Source organism: Triticum dicoccoides, chromosome 2B (genome assembly GCF_002162155.2).
Source record: "Triticum dicoccoides isolate Atlit2015 ecotype Zavitan chromosome 2B, WEW_v2.0, whole genome shotgun sequence".
NCBI classification, from domain to species: domain Eukaryota; kingdom Viridiplantae; phylum Streptophyta; class Magnoliopsida; order Poales; family Poaceae; genus Triticum; species Triticum dicoccoides.
Window position 1 is genome coordinate 446,781,929 of NC_041383.1, and position 20,326 is coordinate 446,802,254.

A 20,326-nucleotide genomic window follows, 5' to 3' on the forward strand; every position below is an offset into this window, starting at 1 on the left:
CGTGAAGGTTGAAAAAGTTTGAGATTATTTGAGTATGAAACAATTGCTTGGCTTGTCATCGGGGGTATAGAAGTTGGGAACAATCTTTGTGTGACGAAAATGAAGCATAGCCTAACTATATGATTTTGTAGGGATGAACTTTCTTTTGCCATGTTATTTTGAGAAGACATGATTGCTTTGATTAGTATGCTTGAAGTATTATTATTTTTATATCAATATGAACTTTTGTCTAGAATCTTTCGGATCTGAATATTCATATCACAAGTAATAAGAATTACATTGAAATTATGCCAAAGTATCACTCCGCATCAAAAATTCTTTTTTATTGTTTACCTACTCGAGGACGAGCAGGAATTAAGCTTGGGGATGCTTGATACGTCTCCAACGTATCTATAATTTTTGTTTGCTCCATGCTATATTATCTACTGTTTTTGGCAATATTGGGCTTTATTATCCACTTTTATATTATTTTTGGGACTAACTTATTAACCGGAGGCCCAGCCCAGATTTGCTGTTTTATGCCCATTTCAGTGTTTCGAGGAAAAGGAATATCAGACGGAGTCAAAACGGAACAAAATCAACTGGGGAAGTTATTTTTGGAAGGAAAGCAACCCAGGGAACTTGGAGTGCATGTCAGGGAAGATACGGGCTGCCCACGAGGGTGGGGGGCGTGCCCACCCCCCCGGGCGCGCCCCCTGCCTCGTGGGGCCCCCGTAGCTCCTCCAACGTACCCCCTGCACCCATTTATACTCTTGTAGCCTAAAACTTCCAGAACAGAAGATTGATCGGAAGTTTCGCTGCCGCAAGCCTCTGTAGCCACCAAAAACCTCTCGGGAGCCCGTTCCGGCGCCCTGCCGGAGGGGTAACCCATCATCGGTGGCCATCTTCATCATCCCGGTGCTATCCATGACGAGGAGGGAGTAGTTCACCCTCGGGGCTGAGGGTATGTACCAGTAGCTATGTGTTTGATCTCTCTCTCTCTCTCTCGTGTTCTCTCTTGTGTTCCTCTATGGCACGATCTTGATGTATCCCGAGCTTTTCTATTGTAGTTGGATCTGATGATGTTTCTCCCCCTCTACTCTCTTGTGATGAATTGAGTTTCCCCTTTGAAGTTATCTTATCAGATTGAGTCTTTTATGAGAACACTTGATGTACGTCTTGCCATGATTATCTGTGGTGACAATGGGATATCATGTGCCACTTGATGTATGTTTTGGTGATCAACTTGCGGGTTTCGCGACATTGGGAACCTATGCATAGGGGTTGGCACACGTTCTTGACTCTCCGGTAGAAACTTTGGGGCACTCTTTGAAGTACTTTTATGTTGGTTGGATGAATCTGAGATTGTGTGATGCATATCGTATAATAATTCCCACGGATACTTGAGGTGACAATGGAGTATCTAGGTGACATTAGGGTTTTGGTTGATTTGTATCTTAAGGTGTTATTCTAGTACGAACTCTTTTATAGATTGATCCGAAAGAATAACTTTGAGGTGGTTTCGTACCCTACCATAATCTCTACGTTTGTTCTCCGCTATTAGTGGCTTTGGAGTGACTCTTTGTTGCATGTTGAGGGCTTGTTATATGATCTATCTATGTTATTATTGTTGAGAGAACTTGCACTAGTGAAAGTATGAACCCTAGGCCTTGTTTCCTATCATTGCAATACCGTTTACGCTCACTTTTATCTTTAGTTACCTTGCTGTTTTTATATTTTCAGATTACAAATACCTATATATACCATCCATATTGCACTTGTATCACCATCTCTTCACCGAACTAGTGCACCTATACAATTTGCCATTGTATTGGGTGTGTTGGGGACACAAGAGACTTTTTGTTATTTGGTTGCAGGGTTGTTTGAGAGAGACCATCTTCATCCTACGCCTCCTACGGATTGATAAACCTTAGGTCATCCACTTGAGGGAAATTTGCTACTGTCCTACAAACCTATGCACTTGCAGGCCCAACAATGTCTACAAGAAGAAGGTTGTGTAGTAGACATCAAGCTCTTTTCTGGCGACGTTGCCGGGGAGGTGAGTGCTTGAAGGTATATCTTTAGATCTTGCAATCGAATCTTTTTGTTTCTTGTTTTAGCACTAGTTAGTCTATAAAAGAAAATTACAAAAAATGGAGTTAAGTTTGTCCCATAAGCTTCACCTTTTTAATATCTTTCGTGAGTATGATGGAAAGGATAATTGTGCTCAAGTGCTAGAAGAAGAAATCTCTAAATTGTTTGGCACTGGATATTTGGATGATGAGCATGATTACAATGTTGTTAGTACGAATTCTTTGAATATCCATGATGCTAATGATGATTGCACTAGTTATGATGAAAATATCTCTTATGAGCATGTCAACTTTTGTGGAGTGCATGTTTGCATGAACACACCAAATAGAGAAGATATTTATTGCAAGAGGCATAAGTACTTAGAAACCAAACTGTTGCAAGAAGAGCTAGATGAATGTGCTGAAAGATTCAATATTTTTCACGCTCCTTGTGAACTTTGCAATGAACATGGTCATTTAAAACTCCAATGCTATTTGTTTCATGATCAAGTCATGTCCAAATATTGTGATAACTTGATTACCCTTGAGCATCATAAATAGCTTAGTCTTCTTTTGGGTTATGAAGAAATGAAACGTATAACTGAGTATATTCCAAAATTTAATCTTGATAAAGTTCTTGACTTTGATCTAGAGAAGATTTATATGTATTATGCGGAGAATTGCATTGAAAATCCTTATATTGCCAATTACATAAAGAAAAGAAAGCAAATAGAAGATGAAGAGAATACTAATGAAAGGGAAGAGACTTCCCAATCTCCTCCTATTATTGATTATGATGAATCAGGTAACGAGGAGGAGCCTTCTATTCAACCAATCCAATCAATAAGGAGCTCAAAGAGGAAGGTTGAACCCACACATAATGTGAAGAAGAAGTAGAAAAGAAGGAGCAACAAATGTAGAAAGGTATCCCTCCCAAATGATGTTGCTCCTACTACTCATTGTGATGATGATAATTGCTATACTATTGGTGCTATCAATATTTTTAATGACGAGAGTGATTATGCTTATTATATGAAAGGGCCCAAGCTTGGGGAAGCTATGTTTGATTGGGATGAAATATTTGAGAATATATTTGCTGGAATTAATGTTTGTCCCAAGCTTGGGGATGCTATGTTTAATGAAGATGATATTTTTAGCATCCCAAGTTTTGATATGCAAAGTTGTTATGATGATAGCATGACTCCTATTTATGATGGTTATATTGATGAAAGTGGGTTTGGAAGAGTGTCAACTTTAGGAAGTAATGATCCCACTACTTTGGAGGATGTTGAATCTTATATTTTTCAGATTACAAATACCTATATCTACCATCCATATTGCACTTGTATCACCATCTCTTCGCCGAACTAGTGCACTATACAATTTGCCATTGTATTGGGTGTGTTGGGGACACAAGAGACTTTTTGTTATTTGGTTGCAGGGTTGTTTGAGAGAGACCATCTTAATCCTACGCCTCCTTTGGATTGATAAACCTTAGGTCATCCACTTGAGGGAAATTTGCTACTGTCCTACAAACCTGTGCACTTGCAGGCCCAACAACGTCTACAAGAAGAAGGTTGTGTAGTAGACATCAAATCACCATTCTAACATCGATCATGCTACTTAGTCCATCTTCTAGGTGCACATTTTGATCAATGTTCACTCGAGTATGTTCTCCTCGAACATACTTCGTTATATACTTCGACATGTCCAGTATGTTACCTTGTTCACATAATTGTGCAAATCCATCCTTTGGAAATCTCGTTGAATTGTCGCTGAGTCCATCAGCAACCTCCTCATCCTCTCCTTGCTTTAGTGATGAACTCTTGTTTTGGAACTCGCTTCCATAGTCCATTTCCTGAGAATCTTACGATGTCTTCTCGTCAATTTGTGTCACACCTTTTCTTCCCAGGCATCCTGAGTCTGAGGTATGCTGACGCCAATCAGATCTGAAACTCGGTCAGATATTATGGTTGGAACATTTTCCAAGAGTCATAACATTGGTCCTTATATGACCCAGTAAGGTGATGTCATGCCTAACACACCTGGCCAGAGGACCTATTGTTTGGAGCACAATGCTAAATTTTCTTTATCAATTATCCAAACACCGTTATATGTGTAATGTCATGAAATTTCCCTCCCCTTACCTAAATGGTTTTATACTTTCTATCCTGTCATGGATATCATGCTCTGCTTATCCTTGGGAAGGATATACCCATGAAATATGTGTTTAAACACATTTTCCTTTCCATTGTTTTGTTTAACCTTTCTTGTGATCTATATGATCTAAGTAGTAATATTCTTTTGCTTATGTAAACACCTTGGTGTACAACCGTGTTAGTAAGACCCTGTTCATAATGTTGATGACATTCTGGTAACCACCGATGGACGAGAACTTTGCCTATTGGCCCGCCTCATCCTAATGAGCAGGAAAATGGTTCTCTTTGTCCCTCTCCCTTGGTACCAACGTTGTTGCCAACATAACTGACATACTATCCTCTGACAAGCCTTGCTATTATGATCGTGCAAGATTTCATCGCTCCTTCTACTTTTAACCCACATGGTGGGCCCATAACCCATAGTTCCACAGGATTTAAACCTAACTCTTCTGTACATCCCTGTTTTGAAAGTTATTCCTCGCGCTTGGATTCTATATAATTCATGAACCACCTTCCGAGAGATCATCAATTCTGGTATCAGCTAGACACAATACTTATTCCCGTTGCTCTGAATCCCTTTCACACTTTGTTTCAGGTATCGAACGATTGCCTACCCGCTTGAAACTTCTCATGGTACCTTCTTACTTTGCTCTCGATATTTTCTTAAGTTTCAGTTCGAGAGTTACTTTTCGCCACCTTCCCCGACGTTAGCAACTAGATAGTCAACCTTGCAGAGGTCTGTTCTCCTGGAATAACCCCGCCTTATTCTACCATAAGTACGGTGGAGTTCCCGAAGAAAGGGTGTCGACTTCATCATGATGACTTGAAGCAGAAAAATATTCATCAACGTAATGGATTGACCTCTTCGTGCAGAGCAACCAAGACCGAAAGGACTCGATCGGATTTTCTAACTAGGACTTTCCCCCTTACTCCACCTCTTAAATCTCGGGATGAGGTTTCTTGTAGTGGAGGAGATTTGTGACGCCCCGACAATTAGGCTACAGTAATCCCACGTTAATGATGTCACGTCACCACGGTTAATGTTGTTAGTCTCATGTTAGTTCAAAACCAATTCAAACTCAAATTTGAATTTAAGTCAAACAATAAAGGTTTTTAATTATTAAAACTAAACTATTCGGGTCGTGCCAAATATTGCATAGGTAATTATGGTGAAGGAACCACGCTTTTATAAAATGTTTAGATACTCTAAGATGAATAAAACAGTAGGTCAAACAATTAAATGAATGCCCTTTTGTATTTTGTAAAATAACAAACTATTCATTTAGTTGCCCAAAAGTTATTGGGGCAGTGGCATAATTACGTACTAAATTAGGTACAACTGTGGTGTTTTACTAAAACTAAAGTATACTGGAAATAAGAGAAAACAATAAAGGAAAAATAAAAGAAAAGAAAAGAACAAAACAAAAACAAAAAGAAAAGAAAAGGACCCCCCCCCCACTGGGCCAACCGGCCCAGCTGGTAGCCAGGCCAGCCCAACTGGCCCAGGCCGCCCCCACTCTCCTACTAAACCACACTACCCAAAACCTAGCCCCACTGACCGCACCCACTCACCCCCACCCCACGTCGCTCTCTCCCCCCTGATCCAGATAGAGATCGGGGCTCGCCGCGCCGACCTCGCCGCCATTGCCACTCACCGGAGCCACCTCACCGGGCCGCCTCCCCGTCTCCATCGCGCGTCCCTGTCTTCCTCCCTAAATGGCTTCTTCGAGCCTCACCGCCCCCTCGTCCCTCCAACGTGGGTGAGCCCTCGGGCTCCGGCCTTGCTCCCTCTCTCTACTCCCTCGTCATGGCTTGCTGCCATCGCGCGCCTCCCCTGCACGCCCGCGCTTGTGTGAGCACGCGCCCGCCCCCACCTTTGTCTCATGCACGACCCACTCACTCCTCTACTCCGCGTCGCGCCGTCCACTCCCTGCCACACGGCGCGCGCCACTACACTGCGCTCATCGCCGCCCCATGCCCGGTGCCGCTCACGCTCCCTCTGCCCGCTGCCTCCGCCGCCTGTCGCTCCCCCTCCCGCGTGCTCGCCCCCAATCCCCTTGTGTGCTGGGCCACGCTCGACCTCCCGGCCATGCGCGCACGCGCTGGCCTTGCCGGCCTCGCCCGCCTCGCGCACCCCCACTGGCCGCTCGTCGCCCCCCGGACCACAACCCCGTTTTCGTCCCACTGCAGTCCTGCTGCTGCGTCGCGCCGGCGCGCAGCCCTGGCCCCCTACACCGCTGCTGCCGCTCGTTGCATTGGCCGCCGGCGCCCAGCGCCCCTCCCTCCCCTATCGACCTGGGCGGTTGCCCAGCGCCCGCTCCAGGCGCCCATTAATGCCGCCCCGTTATGGCCTCTGTGCCACTTGACAATGAGGCCCATGCCTCTTAGAACAAAAAAGGGGAACTTTAAAAAATATATTAATTAACTAATTAATTAACTTAATTAATTTTGTTTAATTAACCTAATAGTTTAACTAACCTGATTAAACCTATTTAGTTAGCCTTAGTCAATGACAGTGGGACTCACACGATAGTTTAACTAAGTCAACTGTCTGGTTGACTTCTAGCATCACCCTGACATCATTCCGATGTCATAATTACATTTTCTAATTAAATTAATTATAAAATTGAATTAAATCTTTATAAATTAATATAAAATAATCTGTAACTCGGATGAAGAAACTCCGTACATGAAAGTTGCTCAGAACGACGAGACAAATCCAATTATGCAGTTCGTTCGTCCGCCACACGTCTCTAACATAGTGAACATGCAACAATCCACCTCCGTTTCATCTGCCTGAAACCTTCAAACACCAGGAATACTTTCTTGGATGTTTTCCCTCTTCGCCAGTAGCACCTAGTACTGCGTTAGGTCACCCCTAGCACCGTGTATTCCCATGTTATGCCTTGTGATGCTTTGATTGCTCTGTTATTTATTGTGTTCCACCTCCATTACTTCTTTTCGGTAGACCCATAGACCGCTGCAGGTACCCCCGTGATCGACTACATCGATGATGACCCCTCCTTGCCAGAGCAACCAGGCAAGTCCCCCTCCCTCTTGATCAAGCCGATATCGCCTATTCCTTCTCTCTACTACTTGCATTAGAGTAGTGTAGCATGTTACTGCTTTTGGTTAATCCTATCCTGCTGCATAGCCTGTCATTGTTGCTACAGTTGTTACCCTTACCTGCAATCCTAAATGCTTAGTATAGGATGCTAGTATTACATGAGTGGCCCTACATTCTTGTTAGTCTGCCATGCTATACTATCGGGTCGTGATCACGTCGGGTGTTGATCATGGGTATATACTATATACCTTATACATGATACATGTGGTGACTAAAGTCGGGTCGGCTCGTAGAGTACCCGCGAGTCATTTGCGGATTGGGGGCTGAAAGGACATTTTCCCCGACGGCCCTTTGAGTGGATCTTTGTGAAGGAGCGACAGGGTAGGTTGAGACCACCTAGGTGAGAGGTGGGACTGGCCCCTGGTCGGCGTCCGCGGTTACACCAATTAACATGCTTAACGAGATCTTGGTATTTGATCTGAGTCTGGCTACGAGCCTATATGCACTAACCCACTACGCGGGAACAGTTATGGGCACCCGATGTCGTGGTATCAGCCGAAGCCTTCTTGACGTCAATGGTTGAGCGGCGTGTGCCGAATTGGACTGGAACACCTGCTCTTGTATTAGGGAGGCTAGGTCTGCTTCCGGCCGCCCATAGAACGTGCCGGAGTGCAATGGGTTATCGGCCCAGACCCCTGCGCCCTTAGGATTTAGACTGGCGTGTTGACCTCTCTATTGTGCCTAGGTAGGGCTGCGACATGTTAATCTTCCGAGGCCGGACATGACCTAGGAAAGTGTGCCCGGCCAGAGGGATTGAGCATGTTGGTTAATGTGGTGCACCCCTACAGGGAAGTTTATCTATTCGAATAGTTGTGTCCCTCAGTAAAAGGACGACCCGGAGTTGTACTTCGACCTGATGACAACTAGAACTGGATACTTAATAAAAACACACCCTTTCAAGTGCCAGATAACACGGTGGGCACTATCCCACAGGGAGACGAGGGGATGATCGCCGGGTAGGGTTATGCTATTCGATGATACTTGGTGAACTTACCAGCTACTCTCTCCTATATGCTTCAAGATAGAGGCTGCCAGAAGTGTAGTATTCGATAGGACCAGCTATCCCCCTCTTATTCCGGCATTCTATAGTTCAGTCCACAAATACTACCCATTTCATTGATACCAATGCATATGTAGTGTAGATCCTTGCTTGCGAGTACTTTGGATGAGTACTCACGGTTGCTTTGCTCCCTCTTTTCCCCCTTTCCTTTTCTTCTTGGATGTCGCAACCAGATGCTGGAGCCCAGGAGCTAGACGCCACCTTCCATGACACCTACTACACCGAGGGTGCCTACTACTACGTGCAGGCTAACAGCAACGGCCAGGAGTAGTTTAGGAGGATCCCAGGCAGGAGGCCTGCGCCTCTTTCGATCTGTATCCCAGTTTGTGCTAGCCATCTTATGGCTACTTGTTTAACTTATGTCTGTACTCAGATATTGTTGCTTTCGCTGACTCTTCTGTGACCGAGCACTTGTATTTGAGCCCTGAAGGCTCATGGCTTGTATTATGATGCTTGTATAACATTTATTTTTAGAGTTGTGTTGTGATATCTTCCCGTGAGTCCCTGATCTTGATCCTACACATTTGCGTGCATGATTAGTGTACGATTGAATCGAGGCCGTCACAAATGATATTTGCCAATGATGAGAACCATATCAAGATCACAAAGCATTGAGATAGACATGAGGTTGAATCCGAGGGACTCGACAAGCATGACTTTGTCCATGTGTCGATCCTTTGAGATTGCAACCCTACCTAGAACCAATACCTTGCTTTTTCCTTTGTCAACGTAGGTGATATGCTTCAGATGCGATGGAGATAAAGCAAAGTTCATCAATAATTTCTTGTCACTGGTCTTGTGATTTGTACATACACTGTCGAGGACCCACTCAGTAGCTCTGGGTTGATCATCCTGCAGATGAATTAGTGCATCTTATGGACTCATATACTTCATCAGTGAAGAATATGACATCAAATTCATCAGATAGAATTTCATCAAGCAGTACAACAGACGTAGCAGTATGAGGACGTGAGAAATGAGTAATTCATTTCTTCATGATTAGCTTGTGTCCTTTCAAGCATTAATAGGTCTCCAACAAATTCGTGAGATGATTAGGTTCGTTTGGACACCTGGCCCTGCATAAGAGATTAGTTCTTTTTCTTCACCACCCACATCTAGAGGGGTGGCAAAGAGTTCATCATTCTGTGAGCTCCATAGGATAAAGATGGCATTGAAGCCACTGCACTTTGTTGCACAGAAGAGGGGTTAGAGTATGCATATGAATTAGCAGAGAAATTCTTCGAGGACTTATGAACATAATGATTTGAAGAATAATGCACATATTCATAGCTCTTAGATTTTCCCTGCGAAACAGAAGTGTTAGCACAATGATGTTCATATGAGGGTTTGGATCCACTTGAGGAATTTGATCCATATGAGGACCTGGATCCATTTGAAGACTTTGGTCCGTACGAAGAATTTGATCCGAGGTTCCTATTCTTCACAGGTGGTGTCATGAGGACATTCACCTGAAGACTTTCAAGGCACCTTTTGGGAAGCCAGATTTTCTTCATAGGGGGACCGTCCCTGCAGTTAGTTCCAACATATCTAGCAAATACTTCACCATTATGATTTTTGAACATTTTATAGTTGGACTCAAATGACTCATCAGATGAATATGAACATTCACATGTAAAGCCAGATAAAGTGGATGGATCTATGGGAGGTCCTTTTGCAGCAGCCCATAAGGTTTTGGGATACTGCTCAGGTTTCCAGTAGGTCCCATCAGCAGTGAGTTTCCTCTCAAAGGCAATACCCTCTTTCCTAGGGTTCCTGTTCAAGATATGCTTTTTTGAGCACATCACAGAGTGCTTGATGCCCTTTGAAGCTTTTGTACATGCCTGTCACATACAATTCCTTCAACCCTGCATTATCGTCAGTGATACTTGTGGTCTCCTCAGATGAGGAATTTGTGACCACAGAAATAGTTGAAGAATTTGCTGCAATGGAAGCATTTAAACGTTCAGGTGAGGAATTAGCAGATTCACGCTCAATGCATTTCAAACATGGTGGAATGAATTCTTCCTGAGTAGAACTAATTTGTTAAGCAAGCAATGCATCGTTTTCCTTTTGAAGATCTTCACGACTCACCCTTAGCTTCTCAAGATCTTTCTTTCTTTGAAGAAATTCATAAGAAAGCTTCTCATGATCTTCTAAGAGAGTTTCATGACGACTTTGAAGGTTATCAAACTTAGACTATAGTCACTGAAGATTGTCAGTCAGAGTTTGAGTTCGATCAATTTCCTCACCCAATAGGTCATCACTTTTCTCTAGCAGATTTTGAACCTTTTCCAAAGCTTTTTGTTGTTTCACAACAATTTTAGCAAGTTTGAAATAGCTAGGTTTGAGATTTTCATCAGATTCATCCTCGCTTGATTCAGAGGATGGATATTTGAGTACCTTGGAACCTTTTGCCATAAAGAAATAGGTGGGAGCAAAGTCATCGTTGCCATCATCAGCAGTGTTGGAGTCGACATTTTCTTCACAGTTGAAGATGGACTTGGTGACGGAAGCATTAGCGTCTGACTCCTTAGATGCCTCCTCTTCCTCATTTTCTTCAGATTCAGCTTCGGAATCCATTTCCTTGCCAATGAATGCCCAAGCCTTTTTGGAACTGCTCTTCTTGTGAGATGAAGAATTTTAAGATTTTAACGATGAGGACTTTGAAGGTTTCTTCTTCTTATTTGAGTCATCTGAACTATCATCCTTGTACTTCTTCTTCTTTGATTCTTTTACCCACTGAGGACAATCAGTTATGTAGTGACCAGGTTTCTTGCATTTGTGGCAAGTCCTCTTCTTGTAATCGCGGGATGAGGAATCTGATCTCATGTCATCACCTCTTGAAGATTTTCCAAAGCGACCACGTCTTCAGAACTTTTGGAATTTCCTCATGAGCATTTCTAGCTCCTGGCTTAGTTCTTCAGGATCACCAAGGCTGCTGTCAAAATCTTCCCCTTCAGATGAGAAAACTTCCTTGGACTTCAGCGCGCGTGATCTTCCATAGCTTGGCCCGTAGAGATCTGTCTTCTCAGCTAGTTGGAATTCATGAGTGTTTGGTTTCTCAAGGATATCAGTAGGATCAAGTGACTTGTAGTCTCCACGATCTTGAATCATCTGTGCCAGTTATCGAATGAGGAATCAAGAGATCTCAGCAATTTCTTCACCACCGCATGGTCGGTGATGTCAGTGGCACCAAGTGCTTGCAGCTCATTGGAGATGTCGGTGAGGCGGCCAAAGGTTTGTTGAACATTTTTGTTGTCGAGTCTTTTGAAGCGGTTGAAGAGATTGCGAAGAACGTCAACTCGAGAGTCACGTTGAATTGAGACTCCTTCGTTGACCTTGGACAACCTATCCCAGATAAGCTTTGCAGTCTCCAACGCACTCACTCTGCCATACCATCCTTTGATCAGATCGCCACATATGATATTCTTCGCTTGAGAGTCGAGTTGCTTGAATCTCTTCACATCAGCAGCCTTCACAAAAGGAGTGATAGAGGGAACGCCATTTTCCACAATGTACCACAGATCGTTGTCAATTGCCTCAAGATGCATGCACATCTTATTCTTCCAATAGGGGTAGTCCGCCCCATCGAAGGTAGGACACCCAACTGAGACTTTGATCATGCCTGTAGTCGACATAACTAAAACTCCAAGTGGTTAAACCAAAATTACACAGAATAAGGGAGTACCTTGTTCTAATACCAATTGGAAGTGCGTTATATCGACTAGAGGAGGGGTGAATAGGCGATTTTTACAAATTCGTCAATGAGGAAATACAACCTGAGGAATTTGCTAAGTAACGAACTACAAGCAGCGGAATAAGTACTCAGGTGCAAGCATAACATGGCAGTTACATAGTCATCATGATGATATGAAACAAGCACAGAGCATAGGTAGCGTGTAAACAGGATAAGCAGGCAGAAAATAAGATGACTGAAGAAATAGGATTGAGGAAATTGAAAAAGTCTTCAGTCAAAGTCTTCAAACAGTAACGATCAAGTACACAACAAGTATGCAAGGAAATGAAAGAGCTGAGGAAATAGAACCAGTAGCTTGGTGAAGACAATGATTTGGTAGACCAGTTCCAACTATTGTGACAGTTCTACGTCTGGTTGGAGTGGTTGGGTATTTAAACCTGAGGACACACAGTCCCGGACACACAGTCCTCACCGTATTCTCCTTGAGCTAATTAAGGTCACACAGACCTCAACCAATCACTCCTGGTAAGTCTTCACAGGTGATTTCCAAACCTTCACAGACTTGGTCACTCGGCGATCCATAATTCCTCTAGGATGCTCTAGACCATGACGCCTAACCGTTTGGAAGATGCACAGTCTTCAAAGGTGACAAGCATAAGTTCCACACGGGAACAATCTCTTCAATGTTGCTCAATCACTTTGGGTTTTAGGTGTTTGGGTTTTGGTTTTTCCTCACTTGATGATTTTCGCTCAAAGACCTTGGAGGATGGGATGCTCTCAATGACAAGTGTCAGTTTCTCTCGGAGCAGCCAACCAACTAGTGGTTGTAGGGGGGCGGTTATTTATAGCCGTGGAGTAGCCTGACATGATAATACATAAATGCCCTTCAATGATATGACCGTTAGGTGGATAAAATATTTGGGACAACTGTTGCGTAGCACAACAACGGTCAGAAATTTGAGCTCTCAAATTCCTCAGGGCTATCATGTTCCTCACTTGTAGGCAATCCGCACTAGCGAATTCCTAACTCCTAAGTTAGAACAAATTCCTCAGAGAACAAAAGATCCTCGTATATGTCACTGAAGAAATTGACTGAACTATATGAGATTTCCAATGGCTTCACTCGAAAGGATTGGAGATGTGTAGGCTTCAAGATGAGCATCACTTGGATACTTTTCCTTAGTTTTACCTTGACCCCCTTTTATAATATGGTGTTTCCTATGACTCAAGAAAGATAAAATGAAACTATGAAAACAAAAGTCTTCACGCTTCATAGTCCTCGCATCAATATCAAAGTCTTCAAGGTCACACCAATTTCCTCATTTCAAAGTCTTCAAGAAAACTAAAGTCTTCAACTAAAGACATTCATTTTTATGGACTGACTTTCATCGTAAATATCAAATTCCTCGTAGACTTATAGAACCTGTGTACACTCACAAACACATTAGTCCCTTAACCTATAAGTCTTCAATACACCAAATCACTAAGGAGCACTAGATGCACTTACAAACTTCCTGAAGGGTTGTACCAATTCCCTCTGTTGCTACAAAATACTCAGCTGCTGCCACAATGTCCTCAACACCTGTGCATCTTGCAACGTGTTAGCGGACTGCTGGGTTTGCAATTGCATTAGGAGCATCTGCTAGTTCCTCAGCTCAACCACAATCCTCAAGTGGTCCCACTATACTAAAGGTCAAAGACACTACTGGACATGGAAAGAGGCCAAGTCCTCACAAGATGCAAGTTGCATTCCAAGTTCCATCTAATGATGATGAAGCAGATGATGAGGAACTTGCTAAAATCATCAGAGATAGGCAGGAGAGGGCTACAAAGGCAAAAGGCAGCACTGTGCCTCTAATGCTGGATCCAAAGAAAATCCTTGACTTCATTGATATTTGGCATAAGGATCCAAATACTCAACGTCCTGACCTGAATCTGACTCCTGGTCAAAGTCACATGCTGACGACCTTCATAGGCGAAGAAATATAGAAGTCTGAGAAGGCCAGGTGGGTCAAGAAGGACCAGTACAAGAAAGAGCGCTTTCTGAGGAGCAACGTTCTTACTATCTCCTGAAGAACTTGTGAGAGTGCAAAAGGAAATCAAAGTCCTCAGTGATGAATTTGACCGATACCATGCTAATTAGCTAGGAGCCAAGGTCAGATTTGACAAGATCACCAAGACCCTCAAGGCAAGTGGTGCAGCTCCATCGCAATAGCAAATTCCTCAGGCTGAAGAATCTGTTCAACATGCTGAAGAAAATGCAAGCACAGCTGATGAAACTCAGGTTGCTGAAGAAGCTACCAGGGTAGCTAAAGAAATTCCTGCTCATGAAGAAACTGACAAGGCAACCACCAATGCTACACCTGATGAACAACCCAGGCCAGCTGACGAATCTAGGGCGCCTGAAGAAACCGAGAATGTCAGGGCGACTACATCAGTCATGCCTGAAGAAACTAAACCAATTTCATCAGGTGCTCCTCCTACAAAATCTTCAAAGGTGAAGAATACCACACTTCCTTCTGCATCAAAAGTGAAGAAAACTAAAGCTGGGGAGAAAGTGTCAGGACCGGATTTTCGGGATATTGATTCCCCAGAAAATGGCCCTTGTGCTCACCAGCCCCAGGATTACTGTTAGCTGATGAGGCACAAACTTAATACATAAATTCCAAGCAAATTACAGAATATGTAGTACAAGACCATTCTGGCCTATGAGTACAACACAAGGTTTCTAGTGGTTGATGGCGGAAGCGGGTTGTGGTCTTTCAGCGTCTATGGGACTCCAATTCCCACAGAAACAGCTGACCTGGATAACTCCTATCTTCGCGAGGCTGCTATCACCATTGATTGGGTTTCCGGGGCTGTCATCGCAACGCTCCTCTCCAAGCAAGAAATTTGGCCAAGACAATAGCCAGGGACAAGCCAGTGAGTACTTTGAATGTACTCACAAACATTATGAACACGGGTATAATATAACAAATGATAATCATGCTCTAAAATATTTTATGATCACAACGTCAGGCACAAAATAAAATCCATGATGCACGTAAACAAGTTATTCGCATAAAACATGAATAATGCAATTGGAGAGTAGAAATAGGATGCCTCAGTCGGGCGTCTGGGTGATGCCACAGAAAGGGCTCATAAGTGAAATAAGTAACAAACGTGCCGCAGTCGGGCGTCTGTGCGACGCCACATAAAGGGCTTATAAAGTAAATACATAGAAAGCATGCCACAGTCGGGCGTCTCAGCGACACCACATAAAGGGCTTAAATACTATATCAATAACAAACACGCCACATTTGGGCGTCTGTGCGACACCACATAAAGGGGTTATATAGTATATCAATAACAAACATGCCACAGTCGGGCGTCTGTGCGACACCACATAAAGGGCTTATATAGTAAATCAATAACAAACATGGCACAGTCGGGCGTCTATGCGACACCACATAAAGGGCTTATAACAGAATAATCATAGTGAATATCCAGGAGGTAGAACCATCCCAGGGATACTCAATAAATCACATAATGAGAATAGTTAGTCCATAATAATAATAATCATAATCATCATATGTCACCGGTCGTAATCAAAGTTCTGGCTTAGTAGTTTTTCCTCCGAAGACCGACACTAAGACCGACACTTGACCCAACCCAGATTGTAGTCCTTAACCATGGACACGGCTATTCGAATAGGTATAATCTCTGTAGAGGGTGTACTCTTTACCCACAAGTAACAGATTCCTTTAGTCCATCGGGACTAATTCCGTCTATGGTCTTTTAATTGAAAACACACCTGACCCGCACACACCAGCTTAACTTACCGGTGTCTGGAATCACCCACGACCCCTGTCAAGCAAAACTCTAAGTGGGGAGGCTACAACCTCGATTAGCATGGGATCAAATTTATACCGCGCGCTACTAAGGGGTGCCCCCCTCTTGGTCCCAACCGGAAACACCCATGCCCCCGGACCAGGTGGCATGCCTACCTGTAAGTGCATCTAGTGCCACCCCTAGTTGGTTTTGGACTATTGACGACAAAGTTGGTTGAGGGACTAATGCGTTTGTGAGAATTGCAGGATAACGCAGATAGTGTCCTTCATTGATTCGGTTTACCCACCGGAGATGACCCCTAAAAATGTATGAAGACATTGAAGACAATGGTGGTATGTGAAGATATTCACATTGAAGACTATGACATGAGAAGACATTGAGCGAAGACTATGGAGCGCGAAGACTGTGTTGTTTCGTTGTTTCCTTTTCTTCTTTGTTGAGTCATAGGAACCACCGTACTGTTAAGTGGGGTCCAAGTGAACAAAGTCAGAGTGACTGAAGTGATGCTCAACCCAAATCCTATGTCTTCAAGCGAAGACAATGAGAGCAAATCTTATCCAGAGCTGGATGAGTCAGCTTTTCTTGTAGCCCAAGTAAAGTTGTCGTGTGTGTTTGAAATCTGACCGTTGGAACACGTGTCAGTTCCTTAGTGACCCAGGGTCATTTCGGACATATCAGGTCAGGTTGCCTTGTGGCTATAAATAGCCCACCCCCTACACCATAAATTGGTGGCTGCTCAGAGTTAGTTACGGCTTTTGTCGTTTTGAGAGCAACCCACCTCGAAGCCTTTGAGAGAGAAATCCTTGCAAGGACAAAGCCCAAACACCCAGAGCCAAAGAGTGTTAGGCATCACTGAAGTCTTTCTGTCTGTGTGACCTGAAGACTTATTACACTTGAGGACTGTGTATCCTCCAGCCGGTTAGGCGTCGCGTTCTGACCATCCAAGAGTCATTGTGGATTGCCGGTGAACGAAGTATGTGAAGGTTCGGAAGTCTACCTTGAAGACTTACCAGAGTGATTGGGCGAGGACTGTGTGTCCTTAGCTCAAGGGGAATAAGGTGAAGACGCGGTCTTCTGAGTTGAATCTCAGCCTCCCTAACCAGACGTACAGTTGTCACAGCAACTGGAACTGGTCAAACAAATCATGTGTCTTCAACAAGTGACTGGTTCTATCCCTTCCCTCCTTTACTTTGAGTTTGTCTTCGTGAAGTCATTGCTTATTTGTCTTATCTGTTTGACTTCATTGCTTGACTACTATCGTTGATTGGCTTCATACTATCTTCCATCCTGATCCTTACTACCTAGCTGCTATTAGTCTTTGTACGTTCACATTATTGCATACTTGACTATGGCTTGCTTGTTGTAGTTTATCTTACGCTCCATATCAATTAGGTCATTTCTATTATTTGTCTTCGAAACTTCCACGTTTTGAAGACTTTGATAAAAATCGCCTATTCACCCCCCCTCTAGTCGATAACTAGCACTTTCAATTGGTATCAGAGTGAGGTACTCCCTTCTTCTGTGTGATTCGGTTTAACCACCTGGAGTTTAGCTATGTCGACTGTAGGGATAATCAAAGTCTCCGCTGCTTGTCCCGTGTTCGATGGAACTGAATATCCCTACTGGAAGAATAAGATGCGCATGCATCTTGAAGCCATTGATGTCGACCTCTGGTATGTCGTCAAGAACGGCGTTCCCAAAACTGGTGAAGGTGTCACCCCTACTGATGTCAAGAAGTTCATTCAACTGGACTCCACTACAAAGAACATCACTGTGGTCATCTGACCAAAGGACAGTATGGCCGTGTTAGTGCTCTGGAAACGTCAAAGCTAGTCTGGGACTGGCTATCCAAGGTCAATGAAGGCGTCTCTACATAGAGAGACCATAGGATCAGTGTTCTTCGCAATCTCTTCAACCGCTTCAAGAGAAACGACAATGAAAATGTCCAGCTCACGTTTGATCGCCTCACCGACATCACAAATGAGCTTCAGGCTCTTGGCGCCACTGAGATTACCAAGCATGAAATCGTCAAGACACTACTGAGATCACTTGACAGCTCCTTTGAAACCCTTGCCCTCATGATACAAGAATGCCCTGACTTCAAGACACTCAATCCGTCTGATATACTTGAGAGGCTCAACACACATGAGTTCCAACTTTCTGAGAAAAGAGATATCTATGGTCCCAATTATGGCCGAACTCGCGCCTTGAAGGCAAAAGTTGTTTCCTCATTTGAAGAAGAATCTGACTGCGGTTCTGATGATCATGAAGACATTGGAAAGGAACTAGCCATGCTTGTGAAGAAGTTCCAGAAGTTCACCAAGAAGAAAGGCTTCAGAAAATCTTCATGGTCTAGCTCAAGGAATGATGAAGCTTCCACTCATGACAACAAGAAGAGAACATGTCACAAGTGCAATAAACCTGGACACTATATCTCTGAGTGTCCACAGTGGGACAATGAGAAGAAGAAGAAGAAGAGCAAGGAATATGATTCTGATGACAAGAAGAAGAAGAAATCTTCAAAGTCTTCTTCTAAGTCCTCATCAAGGTCTTCATCACATAAGAAGAGCTCATCTGGCAAGGCTCGTGCTTTTGTTGGCAAGGAAATGGATTCAGAGGAGGAGTCTGCTTCTGAGGAGGTGGAGGTGGAGTCTGAAGAAGAGTCCGACCCTGGCGTTGCAAGTCTGGCTCTAGCCACAACCTATGTTGCCAAGTCCATCTTCAACACTGAAGACCATGACTTCCACACCAACGGTAAAGCTGATGACATGGACGATCCTGCTCCCACCTACTGCTTCATGGCACGTGGTGCCAAGGTAAAATCGCGTGATGCTTACTTTCAAACATCAAGTGAAGATGACTCTGATTGTGAATCCAAACCCAGCTACAAAACACTTGCTAAAATTGCTACTGAACAACAAAGGGCTATGGAACATACTCAAAAACTGTTAGACAAAAGCAATGACCTGTTGGACGCGGAAATGACACATTCACAGTCCTTAGTAGAAGACATAAAAAATCTTCATGCTAAATACCAAGAACTTGAAAGTCTTCATGAGACGCTCTCAACCACATATGAAAAGCTCTCCTATGATTATCTTCAAAGGAAGCAAGAGCTTGAGAAATTGAAAGCGACTCATGAAGATCTTCAAAAAGAGAATGAGTCATTTCGCGCTCAATAGATCAGTTCCGCTCAGGATGGATTTGAACCACCATGCTTAAAATGCATTGAGCGTGATAACGCTACCTCTGTTGCTGAATGTTCCAATGCCGCTGTTGTTGCATTGTCTTCAACTACTGATGTGGAAACTAACCCCTCTACGGAGGATACCACTGCTATTGCTGATGAAAATGCTAGGTTGAAGACATTGCTTGAAACAGGGATGTATAAAAATCTGAAAGGACATCATACACTTTGTGATGTCCTCAAAAAGCAGATTCTGAACCAAAACCCTGGGAAATAGGGTGTTGGGTTCGAGAGGAAAATGAATGCTGATGGTTCCTACTGGAAGCCTGAGCAGTATCCCAAAACCACATGGGTTGCTGCAAAGGAACCTTCAGTGGATCCATCCACTTTATCTGGCTTTACCTGTGCTAATCCTATTATCATTGATGAATCCTTTGATGCAAACTATAAACTGTTCAAAAATCAGAATGGTGAAGAGTTTGCCAGGTATATTGGTACTAACTGCAGGAATGGACCACCTATGAAGAAGATCTGGGTTCCCAAAAGATGTCTTGAGAATCTTCCAGTGAATGTCATCATGACACCACCAGGGAAGAAGACAAACCCCAGACCAAAGGCATCATATGGTCCAACGGCTTCATACGAATACAGGACTCACTTGAGTCACCCTAACGCCAATGTTTTGCAGGGAAATCGTGCTCAAACTTATGAATATGAACGTGTGTCCTCAAACCGCCACGTTCATAGAACTAAGAACTTTTCTGCTTATTCATATGAGTATCATTCATCTCCTGCAAGGCTATTTGCTAGGGCTTCAAAGCCGAAATTCTCAGATGCTGCACTTAGACTCATTGCTTCTAAGCCACCCCTGAAGATGTGGGTGGTGAAGAAGAATTAACTCTCTTTTGCAGAATATGGTCTCCAGCCAGCAATCAAAGGCGTCTGATACTATTGCTGGGGACCTAAAACACATTAAGGGATGCTCGATAAAATGACTTACTATGTATTCCACATACGAATCGCTTACCTGTCATACTGTGTGTTCTAACCTTGATCTAATCTGTGATAATCCTAGTGTGTGTCAAATGCTTATGCTTCACAACATACCTTATGAAGCCTATCCTCCTAACTGCATTGTAGGGTATGACACCTCGTGCTTCAGAATGGATTATCGACAGCGGATGCACATATGACTGGTGATCGAAGTCTTCTCA

General features: G+C 43.5%; 1 protein-coding gene and 1 pseudogene across 1 annotated transcript; one reads left to right on the plus strand and one right to left on the minus strand.

Moving 5' to 3' along the window:
• Window positions 1–6,753: 6,753 nt before the first annotated feature.
• Window positions 6,754–11,511, minus strand: LOC119360932 (annotated as a pseudogene).
• Window positions 11,512–18,003: 6,492 nt separating this feature from the next.
• Window positions 18,004–18,834, plus strand: LOC119360789 (nucleolar protein 58-like; the record flags this gene model as incomplete). The annotated part of the gene is made up of 1 exon (XM_037626287.1): window positions 18,004–18,834. A coding segment is annotated over exon 1 (831 nt), but the record flags the coding sequence as incomplete, so codon positions are not given.
• Window positions 18,835–20,326: the final 1,492 nt, after the last annotated feature.